The sequence below is a fragment of the Zootoca vivipara genome, chromosome Z2 (genome assembly GCF_965207765.1).
Source record: "Zootoca vivipara chromosome Z2, rZooViv2.hap1.1, whole genome shotgun sequence".
Lineage (NCBI taxonomy): Eukaryota > Metazoa > Chordata > Lepidosauria > Squamata > Lacertidae > Zootoca > Zootoca vivipara.
Window position 1 is genome coordinate 2996522 of NC_142585.1, and position 18998 is coordinate 3015519.

Below are 18998 nucleotides of genomic sequence, written 5' to 3' on the forward strand. Positions count from 1 at the left end.
AGAAGACTTCCTGGAAAAGACCCTGATGTTGGGAAAGATTGCGGGCACAAGGAGAAGGGGACGACAGAGGACAAGATGGTTGGACAGTGTTCTCGAAGCTACGAACATGAGTTTGACCAAACTGCGGGAGGCAGTGCAAGACAGGAGTGCCTGGTGTGTTCTGGTCCATTGGGTCATGAAGAGTCGGACATGACTAAACAGCTAAACAACAACAAAAAAGCATGAAGACAAATGGGGAAGTGAACTGAAATCTGAACTGTGAGCAGGAAATTCAGTCTATACCACATCACTTCCTTGTCATAAGCACTGACAAGGTAGTGGTTTTTAGGGGGCGGGGGAAGAGAAGATACATGGTCCAAAATGAAATGAAACAGAGCTTTTGGAAAAATGCACAGTCTCTTATGCTCAGATCACAGGATGCTTCTGCCATAGCTAGAACTTTAGGAGAGTTTGGTGGAAATTCATGATTTGCTTAACATTTGGAGAAAGCTTTGTTTTTTAAGGCTCCCTGAAGAGCACAGGAAGAGTCACACCATTAGTCCATATAGCCCAGTATTGTCCTCACTTGCTGGCAGAGGCTCAACAGCAGCTCAACAGCATCAGGTAGGTCCTTGTATTGGCATTAACACAATACATTATCACTATTATTAAGAATTAAATTTCTATACCACCCTTTTAAAAAGTGCTGTGATAGGAAAGAGGCTTGCTGTGACAGGCAGAAGCCACTTCCTTCCAAGGGTGCGTTTTTGGGTGCAAGTCTCTTGCAGGGGCAGGAAACTGAGCCCTCCCCTTCTGGAGGGAAGGGCTGTGGCTTAGGTAGACCATCCATTTTGCTGCAGAAGACTCCCTGCCTGAAGTCCTGGAGTCTTGGCGGCTGGTTTCCCAACAGGGCCGGTGCGTCCATTAAGGCGAACTAGGCAGTTGCCTAGGGGGCCAAAATGGAGGGGGCGCTGGCCAGCCTCATCCAGGGCTGTCGCGCTTACAATTCCTGATGTTGGAGATGAAGACAGCCAGCCCGTACATCCCGTCCCCCTTCGACACAGCTGGCATCTTGGCGACAAAGCAAAGGCTCCCGCGGGCGCTGCTGCTCCTTCTGTTGCTGCTGCGCCGCCGCCACTACTCGCTCTAAGGCAGCGTTTCTCAACCGCTGTTCCGCGGCACACTAGTGTGCCGCGAGACGCTGGCTGGTGTACCGCGACGTGCAGCGACAAGAAGGGCGATTTGCATTGTCACGTGCCTGGTGGCCGCCAATAGGCAGCGCTGACCCGCCGGAAAGGAAGCCGGCCGGGTCACGATGCGGGGCGAGCGCAGCTCTCAACAGCCACCACCACGGGAGGGTGGTTTTAGACAAACTTAAAGAAGCTGGCTGGATGAGCTCAACCTGAAACTTGCTGAGCAAAGGATTGTGCTGGCAGAGAAATCAGCGGCTTGTGAAGCCTTATTACAGGAGATTGCAACCAACACAGCAATTGGCAAGTGTTTCTTACAGTCATAATTATATAGTCAATATAGGGCGGCACAGAGTTAAATTAAAGCTCTCAGAGTTAAATTAAAGAGTTAAAGCTCTAAGGACCTTTAGCCTCTGAAGCCGCCTCTCTGCCCATGCCGCTGCTGCTCCTGAGTGCAAGTGCGGTGTTTTGGCTCCGTTGCCTCCCAGCCCCTGACGGCTGCCAGACGGGGCCTCGAAGTGCCACCTCGTGTGCGGGGCCGGCTCAGTGCAGCCTCAGGCAGAAAGGGCCAATGGGAGAGGCGGCCCGTGGAAATCAGGGGGGGGGCTTTCCCCAAAATTAGCTCGCGTAGGATGGAGAGATGCCGCACGTAGGTGTTTGCTATCGGGTTGCTGATAGCATGTCTACTCGAAAGTCAGACCCACAAATTTTTTAAAAAGCAAACGTGTGTTCAAGTATTTCTACTCAGAAGTAAGTCTCACTGAGTCCAATGGGACTTACTCCCAGGAAAGTGAGAGAAGGGCCGGCTTACAGTGCAATACTATATATGCCTACTCATATATACTCATGTTTGAAATATGATTGGCTGGGGGGGGGGGGCAGAAGGTGATCTCGCCTAGGGCGCAAAAAACCCTAGTACCGGCCCTGTTTCCCAAACTTGAGTCTCCAGCTTGCTTTGGAATACAACTTCCATCATCCTTAGCTACCAGGATCAGTGGTTAGGGATGATGGGAGATGTAGTCGGAAAAACAGCGGGAGATCCAAGTTTGGGAAACCCTGGCATAAATAATACTGAGCAGGGTGGATTCACGTTCTGACTTAAGTCTGAGGCAGCTCCCTGTGTTCTTAAAGGATCCCAGCTCAGCGGAAGATGTTCAGTTTCACAGCGACATCTCCAGGTAGGGCTGGGAATGCCCCCCCCGCCTGAAAACCCCGAAGAGCGACTGCCAGCCAGTGTCTGCGATACTGAGCTGACCCGGTCTAAGAGGGGGGAAAGCTGGTCCTGTGGAAGATGCGGAGAAGATCCTGAACTGGGCTACGCCAGCCCCTCTGTGCTACTCCCTGCCGGCCCCGGCTCGCGTCTGCTGCGCTCTCCTCCTTGCCCCCCCGCCTTCCTTCCTTTGTCTCCAGCCGGGGAGGGCTGCTCTGGTCCAGCCCCTAGCTCCTCCTTCGCCCGGGCGGGAGGGAGGCGAGCCGGACCCTCTGGCGAGCTCGGACTCAGGGCTGTCCTCGCAGCTGTTTCTACTGCTTCTGCTGCCCGAAGGCAGCTATGGCCGAGGTGCGCAAATTCACGAAGCGGCTGAGCAAGCCGGGCACAGCAGCAGAGCTGCGACAGAGCGTCTCGGAGGCGGTGCGCGCCTCGCCGGGGCTGGTAAGGAGCCGGGCTTTAATTCCGGGGCACGCCGAGTAGCTTCCAACCTGCGGCGTGCGTTCACGCCTCTTTCCTGCGAGCCACCGGCTCGCTTTCTGTGCATGCCCAGAGGCGGCCTTCTTTTGCTGCTGCTGCTGCTGGGCCTCGGGAGGCAGCTGGTGGGCAGAGGAGGGACGGGGTGTGAAGCGCGCGGCGGGAAGTGGTCCGGGTGGTTTGGAGTGAAGCGAGGATGGAGAGCTGGTGTCAGCGAGGGGGCGTGGCTGCGCGCAGCTGGGCAGGACGGCGGAGACCAGCTACATCGGTGGTGGGCTCCCGCGGTGGCTAGGAAAGCGGCCCCCTCGTTCGGGCCAGCTCTAAGCCGCTCCTCCGCCATCAGAAGGGGAAGGAAGGCTCCACCCAGCACCCAGAAGAGGAGAGGGAGGAGGTTTCCTAGGGCGTGGAGGAGAAGGAGGCTTAGCATGTTAGTTGCCGGTCCAGCCCTAAGGACCAAATGTTTGCTGCATAGGAACCCAGAGCCCAGCTGTGCGCCCCATAGGGAAGATGCCAGCTTGTTCCCTTTGCAGACTGGGTCGGGCAGAGAGTAGGAGGCCAAGCTGGAATTTGGAGATTGGTCTGCAGGATGGTGGTGGTTTGAGGGTGATGAGGCCAGTCCCTATAGCTATGTTATTCCCCCTCCACTGTCCAGGGCAGGCAGAGTGTCAGGTCTGCGTTCACACACACTGTACATTTAGAGCACATTTCTCCGCTCCAACCAAAAACAGAATCCTGGGGTGTTAAGGGTGTTGGGAATTGTAGCTCTGTGGCCAAGCTACAGTTCCCAGGATTGTTTCAGAGATGTCTTGCGTGCACAGGTGGGAAGAGCGGTTTTGCACTCAGGTCCTGCTTTGGGCTTGTCATTGGGGCAGCTGGTTGTCCACGATGAGAACAGGATGCTGGGCTAGATGGGGCCCCTTGGGCCTGATCCTGTAGTGAGGCTTTCCTTAGGTTGTGTTCCTACAGTGCAACCAGACCCTTGCCATGTTGTCTTGCTAAAACAACACACATGCCAACCATCCTGAGGGTTTATGCCAACATCCAGGAGCAACAGAGATGGTTTGAGCTGTGCCTAGGAAGTGCATTAAGCCAGGGATGCCTGGAGATTTGCTTTGATTTGAGGAAAGCACCCAAACAGATCCTCTTAGAGTCATGATTGAGCTGCCCCAGTGTCTAGTGGCCACAGCTGGCAGGATCAGTGTAGTCTATGCAATCGGTTCTCCTGTGCTCACCATGTGGATGCACTATGGTCAAAATTGCCACCCTCTCCTCCCAGGATGCACCATTCCAAGCCGCGTCATTCAACTGCCATTCTTCTAGCTATCTGACGCTTCCTGCTCATTTTCAAGCCTGTATTTTCAAGCAGGAGGGCTAGGAGAGTACTTTTTTTAAAAGAGCAAGCTGCAGCTTTTAAAAGACTGCTTTTTAAAAAGAAAAAAAACATGAGAGCTAGAAGCTTTATATCCCTGTTTAGGGAAGTTTTTAATGTTTGAAGTTCTATTCTGTTTTTAATGTTCTGTTGAAAGCAGCCCAGAATGGCTGGGAAAACCCAAACAAATGGGCAGGGTAGAAATAATAAATTAGTATTATTATATTATTGAAAATGATTGGCGCTCTTTGCAAAGTCCAGACCTGCACATACAGTATTGCTTGTATGTTCCCGGCTAGTTTGGGCCAGGAACAAAGTGGCAAAGAAATGTTTGTGTCTTATATATTACAGCCTCACGTTTTAGCTGGAAGAGATTTTTTTTAATGGCATTGTAAATAAAAGGTGTGTTGTGACGTAACTTGGTGGCACAGGGCCTCAGAGTTATGAGGTTTTTAGTTAATGCTGAGTCTACCTCACAGGGCTAGATTGGTTTCTGCCTTTGTGGAAGCTGAACACCCTTTCTCTCTCTGCTATGGAACTGAGTTTTGTTCCGCTGGCAGATGTGGGATGTTTTCAGAAGCAGCCAAGGGCCGCTTGTGAGTCTTTGGTAGAGCTGGATGCTCTGAGGCCTGCCTTCTGAAGTGTGTGCAAAGTATCACTGAGATTTGTTTTCCATGCTGTTCCCTCACCATACGGATTTGTGCTCTATGGGAAGAAATATTCTCAGAAAGCAGAAATATGAGGAGCTGAAGAGACAGCAAATTGTTTCCTATGGGCATGCCAGGAGACGGGAAGTGCTGGTGCTTGTAGATGTGGCTGTAACTACAGAAATCTTTCTCCACAAAAACGAGCTCAAGCGGCCTATTTTACTATATCAGTGTTGTTATAATTTATCTCCCACCTTCATCCTAGAGTCCCAGGGTGAAACACAATGTTGAAAGTGGGGGGGGGACACTTACAATCACAAAAAATAAGTGGGTCCTAAAAATAAAGGCTAAAGAGATGCATCTTCAGAATTCAACAGGAGCTGTATAATGAAGGTGCCAGGCACATCTCTGTGGGGAGAAACTCAGGAGCTGCCACCAGTGTTTGAAATTAGCCAGGAGCCAGGTGTGTTTTGCAACTGGCACAGGTCCAACTGTAACCAAATGGAGATCTCTGGTTGCCAGGTTGATGACTGACATCTCCATCTGGCTGGCCCCTCCAGCTTTCTTAAACAGGTAAGCAGAAGAGTTTATTTATTACATACATAATCCACTTTTTTATTCAAGGAGTCCATGGTTCACCCCCTCCTCAGTTAATCCCTTAAAAGAACCTGTGAGGTAGGTGAAGAGGCTGTGACTGACTGCAAGGTCACCCAGTGAGCTTCATGACTGTGTGGGGATTTGAACCCTGATCTCCCAGGTCCTGGTCTGACACTCTAACCACTATGCCACACTTAGATGAGCACCTTGAATTGGACCTGGAAACAAAATGATGAAACAGTGCAGCTGTTTCAAAATGGGGGTTGTGTGATATCTAACTGGAACCCAGCCACCGCATTGTGAACTCAACTGAAGTTTCTTTAGCAAATGAAAATGTAATCCAATTGAAGTTTCTGAGCCATCTTCAAGCACAGCCCCACAGAGAGTGCATTCCAGCACCCTTGCAGCCTGGAAGTTACCAGAGCATGGAGTCCAGTGGCCAAGTCATCTCTGCCCAAGAGGAGCAATGTCATTAACAGTTGTAACAATTAGGCCCATTTGGATAAATTTCCCAGAAGACAGGCTGAAGTATTTTTAGATCTATGGCCTTGGAGTGACCCCAGGGGTTAAGGTTGTTTAAAAGCATAACCAACCACACACAAAAATCCAGTAACTGAAAACAGCTGAAATCAAGTGATTAAATTGTTTACAACAGAGCCATAAACCCTGATCTGGTGTCTTGGCTTGTTTATTTATCTCCCACCTTTTTCATTTTTTTTGCAGCCGTATAACAAGGTTGCTTACATAAAATCAAAGCTTGAGCAAGCTTCAGCCTAAAATCTAACTTGTGTGCCAAAAACCACCAGCAGATCCATAATAAATTAAGCCCACTGGCAGTAGTGCAGCGGAGTACTTTTTTCAGGAGTCGGTTACAAATCCTTGGTGCTACGAATGAACAGGCCGACAGCAAGACCTGCAGATGGGCACATGTGGTGGGACAGAGGTCAAACCTTAAATTGAGCCCAGAATCAAACCGACAACCAGTGAAGCAGATGTGTATTGGTGTAGCTCTGATCAGGTGGCTCCTTGTCAGAACCCTTGTTGCCCTTCAAAGGTTGCCCCCTGCAGTCTTCAAACCTGGAAGTACACAAATATAATGGAAGCCAGGCCCGCTTACTGCAGAGACCCATGTCAGAATGTAACCCTGCACACCCAATACTGGAAATCTTTGGGTTATGTAGGGTGCCTGGATCAGGGTGGGGTATCAGCTACTACAATGCTCAGCCTAGATTTTGGGAGCAACCATCCTATATAATAAAGTGCAAGTGTCTCTGCGTCCAGATTCCCTGTGTCCGCGCTACTGCGCATGTGCCCCACGGACACAGGGATTGGATGCAGAGACTGCACACACACACAAACACACACTCTCTCCCCACCCCCCACCTACCGTTTCCCTGCGGCCGCCAACCACTGCTCCCAGCCGGACTGAGCGTTGGCGGCGGGGGGGGGGGAGAGCGCGTGTGTGCGTCCAGCAAGGACAGGTCCAGGGGTTCGGAGAAGTGCTGCGCAAGCGCTTCTCCGAACCCCGGGATGTCTCCTTCCTGTCGGTGGCTGGGGGAGAGGAAGGAAAGAGCAGAAAGGGCTGCTTTCTCCTCCTTCGTTCCTGTCCCCCTGCCACCGACAACAAGGACAGGTCCCGGGGTTCGGAGAAGCGCTGTGCAAGCGCTTCTCCGAACCCCGGGATGTTCTAGCGCCCGTTTATTCAACGGGCTGAATTACACTAGTTGTTTATAACATTATACTTTCTTGGTTGATCTCTCTGCTCATTATCCATAAACAATCCAGTCGGTTTGCAAAGGAAGTGACCTCTAATCAGCAAAGGGCATTAGAAATAAAGGGACTTGCTGCTGCTGATATAGTGTGCAAACTAGGAAGCTGGCTAAGGCCATCAAAACCCAAACAGTTATCTGCCTGGCCATCAAAACCACATAGTAGAGTCTTCTGAGGATGTGCCCCTCCAGGCTGCGGCTTGGAGGGAGGGGGCTGGACTGTTGAATCAACCCCCATGTAATGAAGGCTCCTTATAGGTTGGCCCCCTCAGGCACATATGGGATGAAGTTTAGCCAGGAACATCTCTGTGTAATGTCCTAGAGCTATACATTCAAAAGAGTTCTGTATATTTATTTCTGCATAGAATGGCTTTTTTCAAAGGGATTCCCATCCTCCTCCTCCTTCATGCACAACCCACAGTCCCAAACAGCACAGTTCAGGAAGGATTCCTTCAGTAAATCATTTCATTATGTGTGTTGCTGTCACTTAATGCAAGAAATCCAGACATCACCCAGCTGCCATTTGCTTCCTATGCTGGAGACAATATGCCTCTGGTGCCATGGAATCATGAATGAGCAAAGATGCTGTTGCACTCAGGCCTGGTTTGAAGGCTTCCCACTGGGGCATCTGGGCCAGGGTGCAAACAGGGTGCTTGACTTTGATGGCCTGATCCAGCAGGTGGACTCCTCTGCTCTAATTCCCTGAAGGTCTGGATCACCCCCATCACCTCTGCCCCATTGATTCAGACCTCGCAAACATCCCATGGTCAAGTCAACACAGAAAATGAGCTGTTTTGACAGCTGGGTGGGCAGGTGCAGGCATGATCCTAGGTCATTTAGGGATTTCAGGCTGGCTTGCTTCTTTCCTCCCTACTGTGCAACTTGTGTTTCCAGCAAAGCAGACGAGAACAACTGGAACAGATTGTTTTGTCTTGGTGAAGATCATGCACTCTGGATTGCTCAGCAGCAACCAAAACAAGAGTGTGGCTTCCTTTTCAGCCCAGGGGCGCTGCCTGGAAACAAAGAGGCAGCCACGGTGGGTGCAGAGTCAGAAGCCAAACCAGCCTTCGGTAACAGAGTCAAGGAACTTTGCAGTTCTTGTGGTCAGAAAGAACAAATCCAGAATAGCGGCAGTTGGCTGGAGGAGGAATGCCTGGCTTGGCCATTGGAGTGCTGCTCAGCAAGCTTTCGCATCTTGCTTTTCATGATGCTTATTATCGTTCATCTTCGTTAAAGTGACTCAGCAAGGTTCCCCATCTCTGGCTTCCTTCCTGCTCACTGTGGCTCCGGAACAGCGAGAAGGGCAGTGGTGGTGTAATGGTTAGAGTGTCAGACTAGGACCTGGGAGACCAGGGTTCAAATTTGCACTCAGCCATGAAGCTCACTGCCAGTGTGCCAGTCACTGCCTAACAGGGCTGCTGTGGGATTAAATTGTGCTGGAGGAGGGCAGATGTTGTCCCTATTTTCAAAAAGGGGGAAAGAGAGGACCCAAACAATTACTGCCCAGTCAGCCTGACAGAATTACAAGCCTGGTAGATGAAGGGAACGCTATGGATGTAGCCTATCTTGATTTCAGCAAGACCTTTGACAAGGTGCCCCCTGATATTCTTGTAAAGAAGCTGGTAAAATGCGGCCTAGACAATCCTACCATTCAGTGGATTTGTAACTGGCTGACTGACCGAACCCAAAGGGTGCTCATCAATGGCTCCTCTTCATCCTGGAGAGCAGTGACTAGTGGGTTGCCACAGGGTTATGTCTTGGGCCTAGTCTTATTCAACATCTTTATCAATGACTTGGATGATAGGCTTGAGGGCATCCTGAGCAGGTTTGCAGATTACACCAAATTGGGAGGGGTGGCTAATATCCCAGAGGACAGGATCACACTTCAAAATGACCTTAACAGATTAGAGAACTGGGCCAAAGCAAACAAGATGAATTTTAACAGGGAGAAATGTAAAGTACTACACTTGGGCAAAAAAACCTGAAATGCACAAATACAGGATGGGTGACACCTGGCTTGAGAGCAGTACATGTGAAAAGGATCTAGGAGTCTTGGTAGACCACCAACTTGACATGAGTCAACAGTGTGATGCAGCAGCTTAAAAAGCCAATGCAATTCTGGGCTGCATCAATAGGAGTATAGCATCTAGATCAAGGGAAGTAATAGTACCACTGTATCTGGTCAGACCACACCTGGAGTACTGTGTCCAGTTCTGGGCACCACAGTTCAAGAAGGATACTGTACTGACAAGCTGGAAAATGTCCAGAGGAGGGCAACCAAAATGGTCAAAGGCCAGAGCTGTTCGGCAGTGGAATTTGCTGCCAAGGCGTGTGGTGGAGTCTCCTTCTTTGGAGGTCTTTAAGCAGAGGCTTGACGGCCAAATGTCAGGAATGCTTTGATGCTGTTTCCTGCTTGGCAGGGGGTTGGACTGGATGGTCCTTGTGGTCTCTTCCAACTCTATGATTCTGAGTCGGGAAGAATCAAGTTTTCCACTTTGAGCTCCTTGGAGGAAAAGGTGGGCTATGAATATAGAATCATAGAATTGTAGAGCTGGAAGGGCTCCCCAATCATAATCTAGTCCAACCCCCTACAATGCAGGGATAAAAATGAAGTAAAATAAAAGTTTTAGACTACAACTCCCATCATCTCTGTTAGCCACAAAAGGCTGGGTGAGATGAGAGTCGCTGTCCAAAATATCTGGAGGGCACCAGGAGAGCAAAGGCTGTTCTGGAGCCTGGAGAGGAGAACCAGTTGGGTTTTTCTCAGCGTTGAAAGCGTTATAGTGCACGTACTGTCGCCTCTGTTGCCCACACTGATTTCCCTTGTCATCTCTGATCCAATAAGTGTGGCAGGTTTTTTCCCCCTTTTACAGCAGCCTCAAAACCTGCACAACCTGTGTGACCAGAAGCAAGAGAGGGATATCTGCAGACCTTGATCCCTCCCTGGAGGGGGTGGGGAGCAAACAACTGTAGCCATAGAGCCAGTCTGTTGCAGGATTCCAACTCCCATCATCCCTGACCAGCAGGGGCTGATGGGAGTTGGAGTCCCTGAGGAGGCAACACATTGGCTAGTTCTGCACTCTTGTCTCTGAAATGCCACACAAATCCCTACGTGCCCCCCTATGCTGTTTTCCTAATGGGGGCTGCCCTGCATCCCCCCTTCTCTTTGGCTTGGTTGTTTCTCTGCCTTGGGGTGCAATACAGGAGACAACTGCAAGGATTTCTCTGGGGATTCAAAAGCTGCATTCTTCCTGATGCGGGGCAGCTGAGGCCGATTTGCCCTCCTCCCCTGAAAACAACTGACTAGCACGAGCCTTTCCAGATACCAAAAGGGCTCAGATCCAGCTGGTTCTGGCATGGTTTTCTGTAAACAGACTTCCTGGAGCCAATCCTGATCCATTGCTTGTTGGCTGCAGCCCAGAATGTTTCACTCCAGAGAGCAGAGCGAGGAAGTTCAAGCCGTATTCACAACAGAGCTTTAGTAGCAGGAGGAGTTGTGCAGAGGTTGTTAAAAGGTGCCTCTGTCCTCGGATCAGGTAGCTGTGAAACTGCCTTGGAGTGTTGTCATTGCCATCACCATCTTTATTATGTGATGCAGGAATCTGCTTATAGGATGTAATACAACAGATAAAAATAAACAAAACCAGAAAATTTAAAACAATGTGCAGTACAAAATCCCTGCAATGCCCAGCCAATAAAATATTAATAAGGCAACTGCAACACTGCACCCAGTGTGGTGTAGTGGTTAGAGCAGTCTTTCTCAACCTTTTGTCCCTAGCTGTGGTTGGCAAACAATTCCCACCTACCCTAGCTGGCAAGACCAGTGGAGTAGTAGTCCAACAACAGCGGGGGACCAAGTTTGAAAAAGGCTGACAGTGACCTGGAAGATCAGGGTTCGAATCCCCACTCTGCCGTGAAGCTCACTGGGTCACTTTGGGCCAGTTGCCGTATCCCAGCCTAGCTTATCTCACAGGGTTGTTGTTGGGGTTAAGTGAGGAGGGGGAGAAGCATGTGTGGTGCCTTGAGCTCCTTGGAGGAAAGTTGGGATATAAATGCTAATAATTGTAATTAATAATTAATTAATAGTAATAGATGGGCACCACAGAGGCCAGCTCAGTTACAAACTGCTTGAGTGAACAATAAGACCTCAGATCCAGCACCTAAACAGGGGGCTGCAGAGTGGCCCTTGCTAGTTATTGTGATGTTCAAATGCTGATATTGCGCCCTGTGCAAAAACGAATGCATGGGGAATGCTAGTTTTGATGACAAAACACGCGACTTTCATGCTTTGGAAGCCCAAAAGAGCCATCGTTCTTGTGATGGGAAACACACCTGGCAGCATTGCAGATGGCGGGTGGTGGAAGACTTCTGACTGCACTGGGCAGTCATTGGATCAAGGTGGTGAATGAGGCACAGGGCCAAGAATGGCCCTCCAAGCCTTTCTCTCTGGCCCTTGGAGCTCCCCCCAGGCAACAGTCTTCACCAACTCCACTTTGCTCCTCCCCGAGCACCTTCGCCTGGCTGGCATGTGCCTATAAACTCTGGATGGAGGATGGGGGGGGGAGGGTTGAGTGTGTGCATAGCAATTGCTGCCCTGCCCACTGTTGCTTCTGGCCCCACCCACCACTGACACACGGGGCACAAAAAGCTTCCTAGAAGCGAATGCAGTCATTGAACTGAAAAGGGTTCCCTAGCCTTGGGCTTGGGTGCTGGTCTTTGTCTAGGCTAGATAGCTACCCCATTGCTCTCCTTTGAGCAGCTGACTTTGCTGGTTGTTTTGAGAATTACACAGGTTGCTTCTATCCTGAGAGTCTTGCATTGGCCTGAAATTAATGGCAGTGATCAGTTTCATTGGCACATCCCTGGTTTCCCCTGTGGCAATAGGCTTTGCTGGAGGGCTTATATGGCCCTGGGCTGTGCCTGGAGTGAAACCCATTGTCTGCTAATAACTTAATTGCCTTAGTCCAATTCCTTCTCCACTTTCAGTTAAATCTCTGGGTGCCATCTGGTAAGGTGGCAGCAAAAATAGAGATGACCAGGGACAGAGCACATTAAAAGTTGAGATTGATGTGCCCTTTGCACAGCACAGGAGGCTAAGACATCAGAATCTTGTTTCAGAGTCTTAACCTTGAGGCCCTTTCAGTTGCAATGGTGTTCAGGTGCAGAGCAAGCATTAGAGGGGGAAACCTCATGAGAGCTTAATTTCAATGAACCCAAAGCTCTGCTAATCAGCCAGTGTGTGTGTTTCTCTTAGGGAAAGGGCTTTCACTGGGATTCCCTGGAGGCAGAAGTGCTGGGAAACCTGTGCTTCCCTTTGACTCGCAGCTCCTGTTTGTTTACAACAGCTAGAGACCTTCCTCTTTCAGTTTCCTTTTCAGGCTGTGGCCTGGGAGTCACCTGGTGGCAGCTCTTTATAGGGACAGCCTTGCCATGTGGTGGTGGGTTTGTAATAAAAAAACTGGTGTGATTTGGCTTCTTTTCTGCCTGGAGAACAGAGTAATCAATGAATTCAAAGTAAAGGAGTAAAAAAATGTTTGTCCATCTCTTGGTAGCATTTTTTTTGCCAGGGGGAGGAGGCTTCTGAGCTTCTCCTTTCATAGAATTGTAGAGCAGGAAGGGATCACAAGGTTCATCTAGTCCAACCCTCTGCAATGTAGGGATCTTTTGCCCAGTGTGGGGCTCAAACCCACGACCCCGAGATTAAGAGTCTCATGCTCTACCGACTGAGCTAACCAGTTGTGCAATGCAGGATTTCAAACAGCTTCAGGTGTTGATTGAACCTTAATTTATTTTTTAACGCGTTTCTAGCTCTTCTGAACTGTCAAAAGGAGGGGAAATCATCTGAATCCAGGCTGGGGAACTTGTGGCCTTCCAGCTGTTGTTGGACTACAACTCCCATCATCCCTGACCACTGACCATGCTGGAGGGGGCTGAAGGAAGCTGTAGTCCCAATGACCCCTGGAGGCATGCAGGTTCCATACACATGCATGGAGAGCTTGCCTCTGGGGGTTTCGTTGTATCTTGGAACTATAAACTCAGGGCAGCTTGCTTGGGTCTGGTGGCACCACTTGGCCTGGGTTTTGTGCTGCTGATATGGGGAAGTGAATGCTTCTTGGAGCCCAGCCCTCCCCTAGACAGAGCAAATCCTTGCAAGGAGTTTTGAAGGCGGCACTACAGATCCAGAATTGGCAAGCATCTGCTGAGGCCCTTGGAAAAGTTCTCTCTTTTGTCACAGAAAGCAACCACTTAGCTCTGTCCTTTTTTCTTTTCCACATTCACTAGATGGGAAACTGCCTGCTGGAATGCTTCTGCTAGTCATTAGTGAGCGTCTGGTGGTTTTTTTTCGGCATTGGCTGCGTTTGCTCCAAACGATGAAGCTAGTCCTGAGGCAGAAAACATTAACCAGAATAATAAATAAGAAACTAAATAAATAATTTATTATTCATACCCCGTCCATCTGGCTGGGTTTCCCCAGCCACTCTGGGCGGCGTCCAACCTAATATTAAAAAACAGTACAGCATCAAACATTAAAAACTTCCCTAAACAGGGCCGCCTTCAGTTGTCTTCTAAAAGTAAAATAGTTGCTTATTGCCTTGACATCTGCTGGGAGGGTATTTCACAGGGCAGGTGCCGCTACTGAGAAGGCCCTCTGTCTGGTTCCCTGTAACCTTACTTCTTGCAATGAGGGAACCGCCAGAAGGCCCTCGGTGCTGGATCTCAGTGTCCGGCCTGAATGATGGGGGTGGAGACGCCCCTTCAGGTATACAGGACCAAGGCCATTTAGGGCTTTAAAGGTCAGTACCAACACTTTGAATTGGTCTCGGAAACATACTAGGAGCCAGTGTAGATCTCTCAGGACCGGTGTTATGTGGTCCCGGCGGCCACTCCCAGTCACTAGTCTAGCTGCCACATTCTGGATTAGTTGTAGTTTCCAGGTCATCTTCAAAGGTAGCCCCATGTAGAGCGCATTGCAGTAGTCCAAGCGGGAGATAACTAGAGCATGCACCACTCTGGTGAGACAGTCCGCGGGCAGGTAGGGTCTCAGCCTGCGTACCAGATGGAGCTGGTAGACAGCCGCCCTGGACACAGAATTAACCTGTGCCTCCATGGACAGCTGTGAGTCCAAAATGACTCCCAGGCTGCGCACCTGGTCCTTCAGGGGCACAGTTACCCCATTCAGGACCAGGGAGTCCTCCACACCTGCCCGCCTCCTGTCCCCCACAAACAGTACTTCTGTCTTGTCAGGATTCAACCTCAATCTGTTAGCCGCCATCCATCTTCCAACCGCCTCCAGTCACTCACACAGGACCTTCACTGCCTTCACTGGTTCTGATTTAAAAGAGAGGTAGAGCTGGGTGTCATCCACATAATGGTGAACACCCAGCCCAAACCCCCAGATGATCTCTCCCAGTGGCTGCATGTAGATGTTAAAAAGCATGGGGGAGAGGACAGAACCCTGAGGCACCCCACAAGTGAGAGCTCAGGGGTCTGAACACTCATCCCCCACCACCACTTTCTGAACACGGCCCAGGAGGAAGGAGCGGAAGCACTGTATGACAGTGCCCCCAGCTCCCAGCCCCTCTAGACGGTCCAGAAGGAGGTTATGGTTGATAGTGTCAAAGGCCGCTGAGAGATCCAGCAGAACTAGGAGACAGCTCTCACCTTTGCCCCTAGCTCGCTGGAGATCATCGACCAGTGCGACCAAGGCAGTTTCAGTCCCATAGTGAGGCCTGAATCCCAATTGGAAGGGATCGAAACAGTCCGCTTCTTCCTTGGAGTTGTGCTTGGAGTTGTTCAGCAACCACTCACTCAATCACCTTGCCCAAGAATGGGAGATTTGAGACTGGGCGATAGTTGGCCATATTGCCGGGTCTAAAGATGTTTTTTTAAGAAGTGGTTTAATGACCGCCTCTTTCAGTGGGTCTGGGAAGGCTCCCTCGTAGAGGGAAGCATTCACCACCCCGTGGAGCCCATCGCCCAGCCCTTCCCAGCTGACTTTTATTAGCCAGGATGGGCAAGGATCAAGGAGACAGGTGGTCGGTTTCACTCGTCCAAGCAGCCTGTCCACATCCTCGGAGGTAACAAATTGGAATTGATCCCATGCACTGTGGGTTAAACCACAGAGCCTAGGGCTTGCTGATCAGAAGGTTGGCGGTTCGAATCCCTGCGACGGGGTGGGCTTCCGTTGCTCGGTCCTGGCTCCTGCCAACCTAGCAGTTTGAAAGCACGTAGAAGTGCAAGTAGATAAATAGGTACCGCTCCGGCGGGAAGGTAAATGGCATTTCCGTGTGCTGCTCTGGTTCGCCAAAAGCGGCTTTGTCATGCTGGCCACATGACCTGGAAGCTATACGCCGGCTCCCTCGGCCAATAATGCGAGATGAGCGCGCAACCCCAGAGTCGGTCACGACTGGACCTAATGGTCAGGGGTCCCTTTATCTTTACCTTTAACATGACTAGACAGGGCTCTAGCACTCTCCTGCCCTGGCCCTGCTCCCACTGTGGAGTCTACCTCCTTCCGAATCTGAGCGACTTTATCTGCAAAAAACTTTGCAAAAGCATTGCAGGCCATAATCAAGGGGCTAAAGAGAAAGGGGTTGTCTCTCCCTGTTTGCTCTGGGTTTGGACAGTGCTAGCCATCCTTGGATGTTGGCAAGAGTCGTTTTTAGCCATAAGTGGGCATGTTGCAAAGCAAAGATGTTTATTCGGCTTTACGCCCATCATAAAACACAACACAACAGAACAAAACAAAACAAATAAAACAGCGGACTCGTACAAGCCACAAATAATATAACACAATTCACAGCTCACAAGGACAAATATTAACAATTCAAAAAGAAAAGTTTAAGATTATGATTAAAAATTTAGGCACTACGCTAAAATCAATATCTGATGTCATTATAGAAAATTCTTATAACTATAAATAATCAGCTAACATTCCATTCCGTCTCTTGTACGAGAGGACGGCTGTTAGGAATTTAGCAACCTGTAGAGTAATATAAGGATCCACATCTTGAAGAACCCAGGCAAGCTGTAGGTCAACTGGTTTGTCAGCCATAGGCTGGATTATGGAGTTTAGTATACTAGCACGAGCCGAACTGTACATAGGGCAGATGAACATAACATGGTGTAGAGATTCAGATGTTTTAATTTCACAAGCACACATTGAAGAGACTTGTCACAAGCACACATTGTTCACAAGCACACATTGAAGAGACCTAGCTTTAATGAAGGCATATCGGTGAGACGCGGCCGTAAGCGATGTTAAGTAGGACGGAGCACGGTAAATAGGGGTTATGCCGATATTTAACGGCAAGCAGACTCCACCGCCAGCTAAGAAATTTCGGTATAGCTCCGCATCATCCAGCCTTTGATTTACACACCTTTTTGCCGCATTTAGATCCAGTTTGAGGAATTCAGTGGGCGAGATCTCGTAGGACAGCAATTTGGCATGGATTTTTCCGGTCCACAAATTTGTGAAGTCATCCCGCCACATGCTTTGAATGAGATAGTGGTTCGGGAGTTTATGCCACAGGGATATCCAATAAATCAAAACTCGCCTCCATAAAACTAACTCCACTGAGGGGATCTTCATTTCTAAGTGAATAGCAGCATTACTTACGCATTTGGTAATTTTAGAAGTTGGCGTAAGAATTGGCTTTGAAGCGACTCTAAAGGTGAGATATTTGCAAAGGCGGCCCATAAAGGGGCAGCATAGGCTATTGTAGCCATCACTTTGATGCTATATACTTTCAAGGCCGCAGGGATGAATAAGGCCCCCTCAGAATAGAAAAAAACGGAGGAGGGAGTGCGATAGGGCTTTTGTCTTGTTTTGAAGGTATTCAACTTGCACTTTCCACCCTAAATTATATTGAAAATAAATTCCTAAATATTTAAATTTATGTACTTGTTCGATTTTCGTACCCTCCAGTTTCTCTGTGGCCTGTTACTGGTCTTTTGGACTACTTGATTTGTGTGGCCTGTTGGATCTTCAATCAGTTCCATCTCTGGTCTTGCTGTTGAATCCATAATACTCCGCAATGAGGGATAAGGCTGGGCGAGTGGGTTATTTGGGAAGCTTGGCAATGGCACCTCTTCTCTTGTTTGGTCAGTGCTATAAGAAGGTTCCAGGTCTGGCATCGATGAATGTGTAGAAGGGGATTTTTCCTGTTGTGTGCTGCTTTCTTCAGGTATGTTTATCGAGGGTAAGTCATGTAAATCTATTAAGAGCACGGCAGGTTGTTCTGCTTGGAGGGAAGGGCTGGTAGTTGCTTCTTGGGGTTGTATCTTATCCTCCATTACCGACATACATTTAGCATTAGATATTTCGAGATCCATATGATCTGGTTCTTCTAGGATGTCATGTTCGCTATATGTGGGTGTTCTGGTGCTGAGCTTCCTAATAAGTTGGATTTTAAGCGATTCCAGCCTATTAATAATTTCTTTTTGTTCCGCCACTGGTAAATTTGCAAATGAGGCAATGAGTTCGATCTCTTCTGGAGGTGTCAGGCCACTTTCCGGATGGTCATTGTTCTTTGTTAGGGGAGCGGAGGCCACATAACTCTTCTCCTGAGGTAGAACACCCACTCCGTCATCCACTGGTGGATCAGGATTAGCAGATTTTGAGCCCTCTTTGGTTATTGCCTCCAACAATAGGGGTTTAGGCGTAGGGTCTATAAAGACTCTTGTTGGTGTTATCCCACAGCGAAACAAAAATGCTTTCCTTCGTAATAAGATAGTGGGAATTCTTGTAGATTGGAACGTAAGCAGGACTCTCTGGGATTTATGGTGATAGATAAGGGGGAGGACTGCACAGAGGTCAATTTGTGTTGGTTCCTGAACAGGGGTGTAGAATCCTGGTAGGTCGTGGGCATGTTGTTTAGTCGTTTAGTCATGTCCAACTCTTCATGATCCCATGGACCAGAGCACGCCAGGCACTCCTGTCTTCCACTGCCTCCCACAGTTTGGTCAAACTCATGTTTGTAGCTTCAAGAACACTGTCCAGCCATCTCGCCCTCTGCCGTCCCCTCCTCCTAGTGCCCTCCATCTTTCCCAACATCAGGGTCTTTTCCAGGGAGTCTTCTCTTCTCATGAGGTGGCCAAAGTATTGGAGCCTCAGCTTCATGGTCTGTCCTTCTGGTGAGCACTCAGGGCTGATTTCCTTCAGAATGGATAAGTGGGCATAGGGAGAGAAATTTGGTTCGATTTGCATTTTAATGCGGCTCTCCTTAATTTGCACTTTCTCAAATATGCAAACTGAATAGACCCTGTCCTTCAACACCTGGGATTCTTCGGATTTTGCAGCAAAGTTCTCTTGAAAAAGGCATCTACAGTGGTACCTCGGGTTACAAATGCTTCAGGTTACAAACGCTTCAGGTTACAAACGCCGCAAACTCCGCTAAAGGTTAAGAACTTTGCTTCAGGATGAGAACAGAAATTATGCTCCGGCGGCGTGGTGGCAGCAGGAGGCCCCATTAGCTAAAGTGGTGCCTCAGGTTAAGAACAGTTTCAGGTTAAGAACAGACCCTCGGAACGAATTAAATTCTTAACCAGAGGTACCACTGTATTAGGTAGAAAGTGTACTTAAAAAGGCATAGTTAAAATAATATGCAAAAGTATATTATCATATCTTCCCTTATACATAAAAATGTAGTGTGTTGTCACGCTGCTCGCCAGGTTGCCTATCACTGCAGTGTGAGGAATGATCTGCTGGCTCAAGTGAGCTGTTTTAACACAGAGGGGATGGGGAAATTTAAAGAACCGAGG

The 18998-nt window shown here is 49.2% G+C and overlaps 1 protein-coding gene across 2 annotated transcripts in view; it reads left to right on the plus strand.

The window, feature by feature from the left end:
* Window positions 1-2626: 2626 nt before the first annotated feature.
* The window catches only part of DOCK11 (dedicator of cytokinesis 11), a 167437-nt gene continuing 151065 nt past the window's right edge, over window positions 2627-18998 (plus strand). For both annotated transcript variants that reach the window (XM_060270268.2, XM_060270269.2), the window contains exon 1: window positions 2627-2820. In XM_060270268.2, coding sequence (XP_060126251.2) covers window positions 2719-2820 — 102 coding nt within the window. In that variant the 5' untranslated portion in view covers window positions 2627-2718. The remainder of the gene's footprint in view (window positions 2821-18998) is intronic.